The sequence below is a fragment of the Ovis canadensis genome, chromosome 7 (assembly GCF_042477335.2).
Source record: "Ovis canadensis isolate MfBH-ARS-UI-01 breed Bighorn chromosome 7, ARS-UI_OviCan_v2, whole genome shotgun sequence".
NCBI lineage: Eukaryota > Metazoa > Chordata > Mammalia > Artiodactyla > Bovidae > Ovis > Ovis canadensis.
This window is the reverse complement of record NC_091251.1, coordinates 75427142-75441300: the sequence shown is the minus strand read 5'-3', so window position 1 is coordinate 75441300 and position 14159 is coordinate 75427142. Positions and strand designations below refer to the sequence as shown.

Genomic DNA, 14159 nt, shown 5'->3' with positions numbered 1-14159 from the left:
CTGGTGACATTAATTTTGATCACTTGTTTCTGATATTGTCCCCATCTCCACAGTACAGCTGTTTTCCTTTTGTAATTCTGAGTATTTTTTAAGGAGTTAGATTATATGTAAGCTTTTATTTTCCTTTATTAAAAAGGTAATAATGCTACAAAATACAGATAAACGTGAAGAAGACACCTGGGTATTTAACTTTCTAGTCCCTTATACACATACAGATGTGTAAGGGACTTTTTAAAACCAAAAAGCATGGTACTATGTAGCTCTTATTTTTTTCTCACCTGACAATATCTGCTAAGTATCTTACTGCATCTTCACCCACAAGGTGTCACACAGAGAAGAGTGTGAGTGAAGGAGCCAGACATGGCATGGAGAGGGTAGCTGGGAGCGGGCACCTCAGGCAAATCATGCAGTGAATTAAGCACCAGATGAGCTTCAGAAGAAGTGTATGTATAGTCAGAGCATGGTGCATGAACTATACAAAGTCATAAATGTGAAGCAGTTGTTGGAAAAGTTTCCTGTTTCTGACTGGAGCCACGATTATTACTAAGCAATTAAGGAGCAATTACTTTTGATTATTACTAATAATTACAATTGATTATTACTAAGCAATTGAGCAATTAAGAAAAAGGCCTATCTTATTTATAGGTATAAAATGTAATTCATGGAGGAGGAAATGGCAACCCAGTCCAGTATTCTTGCCTGGAGAATCCCATGGACAGAGGAGCCTGGAGGGCTATAGTCCAGTGGGGCGGGGGGGTCACAAAAGAGTCAGAAACGACTTAGCAACTAAACACCACACACTCAATCCAATTATTGGGAAACATTTAAATATCTTTGGAATAACTTGAGTATGTGAGTTGACTTTCTTAACCATAAATTTTATAAAATTTAAATACAAGAATATCAAACCAGTCCTAAAGGAAATCAACACTGAATATTCATTGGGAGGACTGATGCTGAAGCTGAAGCTCCAATACTTTGGCCACCTGATACAAAGAGCTGACTCATTGGGAAAGACCCTGATGCTGGGAAAGATTGAAGGCAGGAGGAGAAGGGGGCAACAGAGGATGAGATAGTTGGATGGCATCACTGATTCATTGGACATGAGTTTGAGCAAACTCTGGGAGATAGGGAGGACAGGGAAGGACAGGGACAGGGAAGCCTGGTGTGCTGCAGTCCATGGGGTCGCAAAGAGTCGGACATGACTTAGCAACTGAACAACAAAATGCCCGTCAAAGGTTTCTGATGAAAATTTAACATCCAAATCAAAATGTGCCGTAAGTAAAAATGTACGCTAGAATTCAGACTCAGCATGAAAAACAATTAAGTGATTTATTTATTTGTCATTGATTACATGTTGATGTCATTGTTATACTATATTAGGATAGATAAAGTAGATTACTTAAAAAATTAAAACTATTCTAACAAAGTGACATGCTTTAGAGTAGTAGGGAAAATACCTAGAAACTTTATTAGAATTCTAATTATTTTTGTTCATGTTGTGTCAGTTGATTTTATAGGACAAGGCCGCTATTAGGCCTTTGGCATCTCTAGGTCTAAGGCACTCTAGCCTGAACCCCTTACCTCTTCTAGCTGTGGGCCCTTTGTTTTTTCCTAGAGGAAGTTTCCAGTCGTCAGCCTAGAAATTTGGTACACACACTTTGGTTTGAAGCTTGAGTTTTGCTTTGAAATTATCTTTTTATAACTTCTCAAGAGAATTTCTGGAAGCTTCAAAATTCTTGAAGACAAAATCCATGTTTCTTCTCTCACTGATATAAATGATGAAGTCAGATTAAGGAGTTCTTTGACTCAGTTTCAGTGTGATTGAAGGTTTGCTCTGGGAAACTTCCAAAAGCTGTGTTCTTAATCGGTGAGAAAACACTTCTGCTTCTAAGTACCTGGGAAGTGTGAACAGTTCAGTTCAGTCACTCAATCGTGTCTGACTGCAACCCCATGGACTTCAGCAGGCCAGGCTTCCCTGTCCAAGGTCAAATCCCGGAATTTACTCAAACTCATGTCCATTGAGTCGGTGATGCCATCCAACCATCTCATCCTCTATCATCCCCTTCTCCTGCCTTCAATCTTTCCCAACATCAGGGTCTTTTCTAATGAACCAGTTCTTTGCATCAGGTGGCCAAAGTATTGGAGTTTTAGCTTCAGTATCAGTCCTTCCAATGAACACCCAGGACTGGTCTCCTTTAGGATGGACTGGTTGGATCTCCTTGCAGTCCAAGGGACTCTCAAGAGTCTTCTCCAACACCACAGTTCAAAAGCATCAATTCTTTGGCAGCTTTCTTTATATTCCAACTCTCATATCCATACATGACTCCTAGAAAAACCATAGCTTTGACTAGACGGACCTTGGTTGGCAAAGTAATGTCTCTGCTTTTTAATATGCTGTCTAGGTTGGTCATAACTTTTCTTCCAAGAAGCAAGCGTCTTTTAACTTCATGGCTGCATTCACCATCTGCAGTGATTTTGGAGCACCCCAAAAGAAAGTTGTTTCCACCATTTCCATGTAGTGATGGGACCAGATGCCATGATCTTAGTTTTCTGAATGTTGAGCTTTAAGCCAACTTTTTCACTCTCCTTTTTTACTTTCATCAAGAGGCTCTTTAGTTCTTCACTTTCTGCCATGAGGGTGGTGTCATCTGCATATCTGAGGTTATTGATATTTTCCTAGCAATCTTGATTCCCGCTTGTGCTTCATCCAGCCCAGCGTTTCTCATGATATACTCTGCATAGAAGTTAAATAAGCACAGTGACAATATTCAGCCTTGACATGCTCCTTTCCCTATTTGGAACCAGTCTGTTGTTCCATGTCCAGTTCTAACTGTTGATTCCTGACCTGCATACAGATTTCTCAAGAGGCAGGTCAGGTGGTCTGGTATTCCCATCTCTTTAAGAATTTCCTAGAGTTTGTTGTAGTCCACATAGTCAAAGTCTTTGGCATAGTCAATAAAGCAGAAGTCGATGTTTTTATGGAACTCTCTTGCTTTTTCAATGATCCATCGGCATGTTGGCAATTTGATCTCTGGTTCTTCTGTCTTTTTGAAATCTAGCTTGAACATTTGGAAGTTCACAGTTCATGGACTGTTGAAGCCTGGCTTGGAGAATTTTGAGCATTAGTTTACTAGCATGTGAGATGAGTGCAATTGTGTGGTAGTTTAAGCATTCTTTGGCATTCCCTTTCTTTGGGATTGGAATGAGAACTGACCTTTCTCAGTCCTGTGGCCACTGCCGAGTTTCCAAATTTGCTGGCATATTTGAGTGCAGCACTTTCACAGCATCATCTTTTAGGACTTGAAATAGAGTTCAACTGGAATTCCGTCACCTCCACTAGCTTTGTTCATAGTGATGCTTTCTAAGGCCCACTTGACTTCACACTTCAGGATGTCTGGCTCTAGGTGAGTGATCATATCATCCTGATTATCTGGGTTGTGAAGATCTTTTTTGCATAGTTCCTCTGTGTATTCTTGCCACCTCTTCTTAATATCTTCTGCTTCTGTTAGGTCCATACCATTTCTGTCCTTTATTATACCCATGTTTGCATGAAATGTTCCCTTGGTATCTAATTTTCTTGAGATCTCTAGTCTTTCCCATTCTACTTTTTCCCTCTATTTCTTGAACAGCATTACATTAAACTCAAACTCCTTTCCAAGCCACATTACAGCATTAAACAATACATACAGATGTGAGAGTTGGACCATAAAGAAGGCTGAGCACCAAAGAACTGATGCTTTTGAGTTGTGGTGCTGGAGAAGACACTTGAGAGTCCCTTGGACAGCAAGAAGATCAAACCAGTCAATCCTAAAGGAAATCAGTCCTGAATGTTCATTGGAAGGACTGATACTGAAGCTAAAACTCCAATCTTGTGGCCACCTGATGCAGAGAGCTGACTCATTAGAAAAGACTTTGGTGCTGGGAAAGATTGAGGGCAGAGGAGAAGGGGGCAAAAAAGGATGAGATAGTTGGATGGCTTCATTGACTCAGTAGACATGAGTTTGAGCAACCTCCTGGAGATGGTGAAGAACAGGGAAGCCTGGCCTGCTGTAGTCCGTGGAGTTGCAGAGTTGGACACGACTGTGCAACTGAGCAACAACAGACTGTATGAAATTTAGCAAATCTATATTGCTAACCCTGGTAACAGTCAGCCACTGAAGGATGGGCATGAAAGAATAATGAAAATGTTCAATGAAAAGATATTCTATTTTTCTGACAAAGCCTAAGCTGGGCTGACTAAAATCTAAGTTAGATTCCTAGAGTGGGAACCAAGTAGCTGTGGTTTCATGCCCCTGCAAGTCTGGGTTACAGCTAATACCTTCTTGCCCCACCTTTCTGTCTTTATAAAAGCTTTCTGTTTGTACTACCCCTTGGAACACCTTTCTAGTTCATCAGCTATTGAATAAAGTCAATTAGGTCTTAAAATTGATTCCATTGAATTTTATTTTTTAACACTATATACAATTTATACATTTAAAAAACATTTTAATCTGAACATTTTCAAACATTTAGTAATATGACAAACTCCCACATATCTATAACCTAGATTAAATAGTATTTTGCTAAATTTGCTTCATTTGTTTTCTAACTGAACTATTTTATGGTAAATCCCATACATCATATTTCTTAATCTCTTTAAAAATGTGCTTTTAAAAAAAAGCCCATAATACCATTATCACACCTGAGAAAATCAACAATACTCCTTTAATATTTCATCTCTGGTCTGTATTTAAGTTTCTCTAATTGCCCCCTAAATGTCTTTTTACAGTCAGTTTGTTTATATTCAAATAAATATCCTCACCTTTGGTAAGATTTTTCAGAGCCCTTTAGTCAGAATTAATCATCTGTCTTTGGCACCAAATAATGTAAGAATTACCCATGGAAAGTAAATTGGAAGAAACGTGATTTACCATGCCCGATTCCCAGAATAGTGCCTAGGCTACGATTACACAAAACTGCATTTTGAAAAGCAACGACTATGGCAAAGCAGAGCTCTGAGTTTAATTCAGCTTGTGGGATCCTAGCTCCCCCACCAAGGATCAAACCCAGGTTCCCAGCAGTGGAATCTCAGAGTCTTAATCTCTGAGCCACCGGAAATTCCCAAGGGCTACACATTTTAATTTTAACTTGTGGGCCATGATAGATTCCTAAAAGATTTCCTTTTTCTCCTCCTTTCATCCTATAAACAATTTATCTTTAATTGAAATGAGGCTTTCTTGGAACCTTCTGACAAGCTTTAGAAATTCTGCAGAAGGAGCATTAAAAGGCTTCTTTGATTCTGTTCAATACAAATTGTTCAGTCACTCAGTTGTGTCTGACTCTGCAACCCCATGGACTGCAGCACACCAGGCTTCCCTGTCCATCACCAACTCCCGGAGCTTGTTCAAACTCATGTCCATCGAGTCAGTGAGGCATTCCAACCACCTCATCCTCTGTCGTCCCCTTTTCCTCCTGCCTTCAATCTTTCCTAGCATCACGGTTTTTTCAAAGGAGTCAGTTATTCTCATCAGATGGCCAGAGTACTGGAGTTTCAGCTCCAGCGTCAGTCCTTCCAATTTATACTCAGGACTGATTTCTTTTCGGATGGACTGGTTGGATCTCCTTGCAGTCCAAGGGACTCTCAAGAGTCTTCTCCAACACCACAATTCAAAAGCATCAATTCTTCGGTGCTCAGCTTTCTTTATAGTCCAACTCTCAGATCCATACATTACTACTGGAAAAAGCATAGCTTTAACTAGATGGGACCTTTGTTGGTAAAGCAATGTCTCTGCTTTTTAATATGCTGTCTAGGTTTGTCATAGCTTTTCTTCCAAGGAGCAAGTGTCTTTTAATTTCATGGCTGCAGTCACCAGCTGCAGTGATTTTGGAACCAAAAAACAAAAAAAGTCTCACTGTTTCGATTGTTTCCCCATCTATTTGCCATGAAGTGATGGGACTGGATGGCATGAGCTTCTTTTTCTGAATGTTGAATTTTACTTTCCTCTTTCACTTTCATCAAGAGGCTCTTTAGTTCTTCGCTTTCTGCCATAGGGGTGGTAGAATAACCTCATATCTGCATATCTGAGGTTATTGATATTTCTCCTGGCAATCTTGATTCCCACTTGTGCTTCATCCAGCCTGGCATTTTGCTTGATGTACTCTGTGTCAGTTAAGTAGGCAGGGTGACAGTATTCAGCCTTGATGTACTCCTTTCCTGCTTTGGAAGCAGTCTGTTGTTACATGTCCGGTTCTAACTTGCTTCTTGACATGCATACAGATTTCTCAGGAGGCAGGTCAGTTCAGTTCAGTTCAGTTCAGTCGCTCAGTCGTGTCTGGCTCTTTGAGACCCCATGAATCGCAGCACGCCAGGCCTCCCTGTCCATCACCAACTCCCGGAATTCACTCAGACTCACGTCTTTCGAGTCCGTGATGCCATCCAGCCATCTCATCCTCGGATGTCCCCTTCTCCTCCTGCCCCCAATCCCTCCCAGCATCAGAGTCTTTTCCAATGAGTCAACTCTTCACATGAGGTGGCCAAAGTACTGGAGTTTCAGCTTTAGCATCATTCCTTCCAAAGAAATCCCAGGGCTGATCTCCTTCAGAATGGACTGGTTGGATCTCCTTGCAGTCCAAGGGACTCTCAAGAGTCTTCTCCAACACCACAGTTCAAAAGCATCAATTCTTCAGCAGTCAGCTTTCTTCACAGTCCAACTCTCATATCCATACATGACCACAGGAAAAACCATAGCCTTGACTAGGCGGACCTTAGTTGGCAAAGTAATGTCTCTGCTTTTGAATATGCTATCTATGTTGGTCATAACTTTTCTTCCAAGGAATAAGCTTCTTTTAATTTCATGGCTGCAGTCACCATCTGCAGTGATTTTGTATCCCCCCAAAAGAAAGTCTGACACTGTTTCCACTGTTTCCCCATCTATTTCCGATGAAGTGATGGGACTGGATGGCATGATCTTCATTTTCTGAATGTTGAGCTTTAAGCCAACTTTTTCATTCTCCTCTTTCACTTTCATCAAAAGGCTTTTTAGCTCCTCTTCACTTTCTGTCATTAGGGTGGTGTCATCTGCATATCTGAGGTTATTGATATTTCTCCTGGCAATCTTGATTCCAGCTTGTGTTTCTTCCAGTCCAGCGTTTCTTATGATGTACTCTGCATAGAAGTTAAATAAGCAGGGTGACAATATACAGCCTTGACGTACTCCTTTTCCTATTTGGAAACAGTCTGTTGTTCCATGTCTAGTTCTAACTGTTGCTTCCTGACCTGCATACAGATTTCTCAAGAGGCAGGTTAGATGGTCTGGTATTCCCATCTCTTTCAGAATTTTCCACAGTATATTGTGAATACAAACTACGAAAAATGTTTAATTTTCTTTGAAGTAATCTACACACGTCTCTAGTTACAACTTGAGTTACACAGGAAGAATTAGGTGGTAGTAACTGGGTTAGAAGTTATATTTATGTTCTGCTGTATATAAAACAATTATTTGCAAATAACAATTACTACTGATTGAATGCCTACCTCAGGCAAAACAGAATGCTACATTCTTGGGATACAGTCTACCATTTTTTCCAACTCCCTGCTGAGCTAGGTTTGTCCCCATTTTGTGAGAGTCATAAAGCCTAAGTAGTTTCCTGAAGTCAGTCAGCTAATAAAGTGTGGCCGGGATGGCCAACTGACCTGAACTCAGGTCAGTTTGAACGCAAAGTCCATGACTAGAACTAAAACCGAGTAACAGAGCTGGATCTGGCCCTTCAGAGAACGCTGTCTTCGATTTTACATTGTTTTACAAATTTTTACATTTTTTTAAATAACGGAGCTTGCACTCTTGTCTTAATTCCAGTTGCTAAGAGTGGGGTGCAGAAAGAAGAGATATTGTCAGACAGAACTGGGCTCTGATTGCATCTCCACCACTTACTGGCTATACGACTAGAGCATCTCTGAGCCTAAAAAACTTATCTTGCAAAAATGTCGAAAAGATTCTTGTACAGCGTCTGGCACACAGATTCTGATTTAATTATTATTCCCGTGATTCTGCAGCCTCCTGCATGTTCCATGCAAGGTTTGGCTGTTAGCTTGCTGCTGCTACTGCTAAGTCGCTTCAGTCGTGTCCGACTCCGTGTGACCCCACAGACGGGGGCCCACCGGGCTCCCCCGTCCCTGGGATTCTCCAGGCAAGAACACTAGAGTGGGTTGCCATTTCCTTCTCCAATGCATCAAAGTGAAAAGTGAAAGTGAAGTCGCTCAGTCGTGTCCGACTCTTCGCGACCCCACGGACTGCAGCCTACCAGGCTCCTCCACCCATGGGATTTTCCAGGCAAGAGTACTGGAGTGGGGTGCCATTGCCTTCTTTGGGCTGCTAGCTTAGGGGGCCTGCTAGCTTAGGGGTGAGTTAAAACTGGACAAGATAAAGCCAGCCTTCAGGGTCGTCTAAGAAATCTTCTCTTGGAACTCTCTCCAGCTGATTCTTTTTGTTTCTTCCTCACATCCTGATTTTTTTTTAATGGTTAAAAAATCAAGACAAGGAGGAATTATTCTGAAAGGAACTTTCCAGTTTATATGTGTGCCACATCCCATTTTTGGAGCTTTTAGTGTGACTTGGATTGATTCTAATTTACTTGCCTGCACCAAGGAGCCTCCCATGGGGCCCCCATTTCTGCGGCTCCTTTCCCGGATCTCCTTTTACAGGGGCTGCTTTTCATCAGTTTTGGCTATCCGAGCTCTCCTGGTTCTCAGTTGCAGGGGCGCTAACGGTCAGCCTCGGCTCGCTCCGAGCGGAGGTTGAGAATCGTGGCGGGCGGCAGGGGGCGCTCGCGTCCGGCTGCTCGGCGACTGAGGACCCGGAGTCCCGCAGGGGGCGCCCAGTTGCCGGGCACCCGGCAGGGAAAGCAAGTCAAGCACCGCACGGCCCCCGCGCGTCCCGCGTGACCAGAACGCTCCGGCCGGCCTTCCGGAGCGGGCGGGGTTGGTATATAAGGCGCGGGGGTTGAGGTCAGGATTCGGTTCTGGGCGTTAGCATCGTCCGCTCGTGAGGTCCCGCCGGATCCCCCAGGTGAGCCTCCCTCGGATGAAGGCGCTGATCATCTGGCTCGAGTCTGGCTTTGGGATACGTTAGCCGGTTTGGCTCCCACCAGGTTGAGTCCTGTTAGCTGAGTTTTGATCAATATTTTGGATTTTTCCCCCCTCCCTATAGATTTGGATTCTACTCCTAAGTCATCATGGGCTTTATCCAACTCCTGATGAAAAAGAAGGAAGTAAGTTTTTAAAGCAATTGAAAATTTTGACTAAAAAGATTAACTTTTAAAGATGAACAGATGGTGCCGATTTGGAGAAAGTATAAAATGGTATAGAGCTATTTTATTATATTTCAAGTATTTCGCACTGAAACCTCGGAATATTTTATTCTCTGTTAGCTTATTCCTTTGGTGTTTTTCATGACCGTGGCAGCGACTGGAGCTTCGGCATTTGCTATGTATTCCCTTCGAAAAACCGATGTGATGTAAGTAAGCATTCATCAGTTATTGAAACGTTTTTAGTAGTGTTAGGTTGACCTTCAGTTTATGAAATGCATGGTATCAGTTTCCTGGTTTTTCCCAGAGAATAAGAATGTCGAATTGTGAATTGGGAGTCAGGCCAGAAAGCATCCAGGTTTCAGAAGGCTATTAAATGATGATATTGATGGAGTAAGTTTGTTTCTTGTATCTAAATATCCTTTCATCCATTTCAACCTTTCATCCTCCTCTTCTCCTGCAGCAAAATAAAGTTGTTTTTTTTTAAGCATACATGTTGAAATGTAAAGTTCTTGGATAGTCTTTTGGGATATATATCATCAATCTTAAATCATCATTTTAATGACATTTTAAAATGTCAGTTTACTAGAAAGGTCTTTCCTAATGTGGTAAAGTTGGCTGATTCAGTTGTCTACAATAAACCTAATTTCAGCCCTGGATATAAGGTAAAATACCATGTATCCTGGACTATAAGGAACAGAAAAACTTGAAACTCATTTTGGCCCAGTGCAGGGCTCCATAGGCAGTAATGGGAGGTTCTGGCAGTTCACCACCTACAGGGTTCAAGCTGAGCCCTTCTGCCCCTCCCAGAAACTGGGGCAAGAGCTTAATTTGCTTGCTCTTAGCCTGGCACTTCTGCTCTCATTGCTCTCAGCTTATGAGAACATTTTCCAGTCTAGCCCCATAAAGGCACTACAGACAGACCTTGTACCCTGCAGAGAAATTGATCCTTAATGTGTGAGCCAAACTGTGAAGCTTTTTAAAGAACTGTTCCATCAATTTCAGTTAGCAATGAATGCCTAAGTATGCACTCTTCTGTCCCTAGAGTAGTATAAACCCAATATCAGAGTTGGTTTAAATGCACTTACTCTAATGTTTAATCAGCTTTCTTTTTCCTTTAGCCTTGATCGAAAAAGAAATCCAGAACCTTGGGAAACTGTGGATCCTACTGTACCTACAAAGGTATTGCTACATTAAAATATGATTTATACTTAGCCCAAACCTTAGCACCTTTGTCTGCAAAACAGATGTAATACCTTTCATGTTTAGGGTGCCATTTAGTGTAGTGTTAAAAGAGAGTGCTGTAGGATTGTGGAGATCTAGTTTACATCCTTGCTCTGTTATTCACAGGTGACTTTAGACAATTTGGTCTCTCTGAGGTTCTCAGAATCTATAAAATGGGCACAGTAATATTAGGCACTGCCTCAGAGATTAGAGGCTTAAAGAAGATAAAGTAGATAAAGCCCTTAAGCATGGTGTCTGGCCCATAGTAAGCACTCAGATAATTAACTTTTATCATTATTGTGATACATTATCTCCTTTTTTAACTTAATTTTTATTTTATGTTGGAGCATAGTTGATTTCCAGTGTTCTGTTACAATAGTTTCAGGTGTACAGCAAAGTAATTCAGTTTTATATATATACGTATATACACATATATACATATATCCATTCTTTTTCCAATTCTTTTCCCATATAGGTTATTATAGAATACTGAGTAGAACTTCCCGTGATAGGTCCTTGTTGTTTATCTATCTTATATAAAGAAGTGTATATATGTCAGTCCCAGACTTCTGATTTAGCCCTTTTCCCCCCTTTCCCCTTTGGTAACCATAATTTTGTTTTTGAAATCTATGAGTCTGTTTATGCATAATCTCATTTTATCCACTGTTTATCAAAAGTTAATATAAAGTCTATTGTGATAAATAACAGGAACTCCTAAAAACAGCAGTGGCATTCTCTTTAACCAAAATTAGCTAATATCCACTCATCCAAATGAATAGATTTTTAAGACTCTTGAAAAGATTTTTTTACATTCTAAATATTTTGAAAGTAAACATGTAGTCTGTTGGAATGAACACGACTTAAACTGTCTCCAGAAAGTTATGTGTGTGTGTGTGTTTGTGTTTAAACAAAGCATTCAGATGACACAGCTTGACTTAGAGAAGGGCGTCTAGGATCTTTAAAGCTACCTACATCTCCCTGTTCCTGGGGAAATAGAAAACGTGCGCGAATAAATGAGAATCTCTGAATGTGAGTTCTTTGGAAGTCAAGACTTGTCCTCAGCTCTCTGTCTTTCCCCTTATTGTGTAACTTGGATCATTTGTACCTTTGTTGAGTAAACACAGTGAGGGAATTTTAAGTGCCTAGCTCTGTGCTAGGAACATTATATAGCCACTCACATGGAACAGATACACTTTTTGAACTTATAGTTCACATAAAATCATAGGAAATAAAAAAATCTAGAATCTGTTAAGTGAAAACGGGGTAAATGTATATGATCTTTCTCTCCTGTAACACTCAGGAACCCAAAGACTTTATTTAGAGGGATAGAACCAGTACATGTTGCTGTTTTAATTAGAGATGGGAAGAGGTGATTCTTTGGCTACAAATGTTATGTGATACTTTTTCCAGAGGGAACTATGTAGAGATCTGAAAAGGGGATCTGAGGATGAACAGATCCTAACAAAACATTTTAATTTTGTTTTATTTTTTTAAAGCTTGTGACAATCAACCAAGAATGGAAGCCCATTGAAGAGTTGCAGAAGGTCCGAAGGGCAACCAGGTGACCAGTCCTCGCCTTTTTCTTCCAAAGAGTACTCTATGAATCTAGTGGAAACACTTCTGCACAAACTAGATTATGGATACCAGTGTGCGGAAATGCTTCTGCTACATTTTTAGGGCCTGCCTACGTTTTTGGACTCTGGATAAGGAATTATAAAGGTAGCACAGCATAACCGCATAGTCCCAAAATAAGATTCTATGTTGCTTTGTGTATTGAAATTTTTGTGTTTATAATGCCCAAATGTTTTCCTATAAAGATTTGTTAAATTCGATTGTCTATAATAAAATACAATCTGTGCAAGATTTCTTAAAGATCAGGTACATATTTAAATGGAGGGGAAAGAATTTTTTATGGGGGATAAACCCATTTTGAAGCATGGAGATTCACTTTTCAAATTTATTTATTTTTAATTTTTAAAAGATCTCCTTTTTTTTTTTTTTTTTTTTGTATTTTGGTCATGCCACACGTCATGTGGGATCATTCTCCCACCAGGGATTGATCCTGGGCCTCCAGTGAAAGCTCTGAATCCTAACCACTAGGCCACTGGGTACCTTCATGGAGCTTCATCTTTTAAAAATAACACCCCATGCAAATTTCTGTATAATTTTTCCAAAGTCATTCATTCACCAGAGAGCTGTTGAATATCTGCTGTTAGCCGTGCACTGTTCTCGTGCAGCTGAGGTAAATCAATGAACAAAACCAAATTTTGGAGGGAGAGGAATAAAAGATGGCAAGTACAATGAGGAAAGGGAAGACGAGAATGGAGTATGAGATTTTGGGATTCGTCTTGGAGGAAGTACTAGGATTCTGGCAGTGGTGGGAATGTGGCATATGTGAGACTGGCCTCCAGATGCCAAGGCTAACGGTGGTGCTCATGTGGGGAGGGGAGGATGGAGAGCACCCTACAAGTTTGGGGCTTCTCTTCACTCTGGCCAGTGGTCCAGGGAGATCAAAGATGCAATCAAACCCAGCATGCCCCTTGGCACTCCCCCTTGACTGTTCCTGAAAAAGAGACCAAACAGAAAATAGCTTTTCATTAACTTTTTTTTAAAAATTGAGATATAATTCACAGAGCATAGTATTTAAAGTTCTCAATTTGGTGGTTTTTTAGTAAATTCATGAAGTTTTACATTTCCAGCACCTAATTCCAGAACATCTTCAGCACCCTAAAAGAACCTACTTCTAATCCCTCTGTCCCCAACCTCAGGCAAACACTAATCTTTGTCCCTGTGGATTTGCCTATTCTCTGTACTTCAGATAAATAGGATCACACCTTATGTGACCTTGGTGCTTAACTCTTAACAGCATAATGTTTTCAGGATCCCTCTGTGTTGTACCATGAATCAGTACTTGGTTCCTTTTTATGGCTGATATTCCATTGTGTGGATATGCCACATTTTGCTTATCCATCAGCTGACAGACATTTGGGTTGTTCCTACCTTTTGGCTGTTATGAAGAATGCTGCTGTGAACAGCCATGTGCAAGATTTTGTGTAGCCATATATTTTCATTTTTCTTGGGGATATACCCAGGTTCATTGACTCTTATAAAAATCATAAGTCCCTTTTTCTTAATTTCCATCTGAACATAATAGAAATTTAAGAGAAGGGCTAAATTTCAACCACCTTCAAGGCAATAAAAATTAGCTAGATCTTACTAGAGTCTTGGCAATTCTAAAAGGATTAAAGCAAGACTACTTTTGCAACTTCTGCTACTTCCTTATCACCTCAAATTTTCCCAGATAAAAATCTCTGATTGTTGATCTCAAGGAATTACATGTACCAATTATGAAGTACAATTTTATTTGCTTAAGCTTCTAAAGAGCATTGTGGCACTGTAGAGGCAAATAAAAATGAACAGCCTTGTGATGGTTGGCCAATTAGAAATTTAAGTGTTTGGGAGGGGGGACTGTGCCTTTCAACTTTAAAACACAAGTCTGATTGAAATGCAGTGGCTTCAGCAGATGAACAAAGTGGTGGAAGGTACCATGCAGTAGGTTTGGGAGGGGAAAAGGCCAACAGCAATATTGAAATGTACATTTCAAAAGATTTATTGATTTTATTTTTGATAGTGTTCTCTGCATTTTCCCC

General features: G+C 40.5%; 1 protein-coding gene across 1 annotated transcript; it reads left to right on the top strand.

Annotated features, from left to right (window-relative positions):
- Positions 1-8241: 8241 nt before the first annotated feature.
- C7H15orf48 (chromosome 7 C15orf48 homolog) lies at positions 8242-12372 on the top strand. The gene is made up of 5 exons (XM_069596657.1): positions 8242-9047; positions 9189-9249; positions 9409-9494; positions 10407-10467; positions 12006-12372. The coding sequence occupies exons 2-5, from the start codon at positions 9214-9216 to the stop codon at positions 12072-12074; spliced, it is 252 nt and encodes an 83-aa protein (XP_069452758.1). The 5' UTR covers positions 8242-9047; positions 9189-9213; the 3' UTR covers positions 12075-12372.
- Positions 12373-14159: the final 1787 nt, after the last annotated feature.

What these genes read in the sequence shown, in the direction of transcription:
- C7H15orf48 (XM_069596657.1), top strand. Translation starts at nt 9,214, where the DNA reads ATGGGCTTTATCCAACTCCTGATGAAAAAGAAGGAA. An exon ending in TCCTGATGAAAAAGAAGGAA is followed by an intron (nt 9,250 to 9,408) that starts GTAAGTTTTTAA and finishes ATTCTCTGTTAG; the next exon opens with CTTATTCCTTTGGTGTTTTT. An exon ending in ATCCTACTGTACCTACAAAG is followed by an intron (nt 10,468 to 12,005) that starts GTATTGCTACAT and finishes ATTTTTTTAAAG; the next exon opens with CTTGTGACAATCAACCAAGA.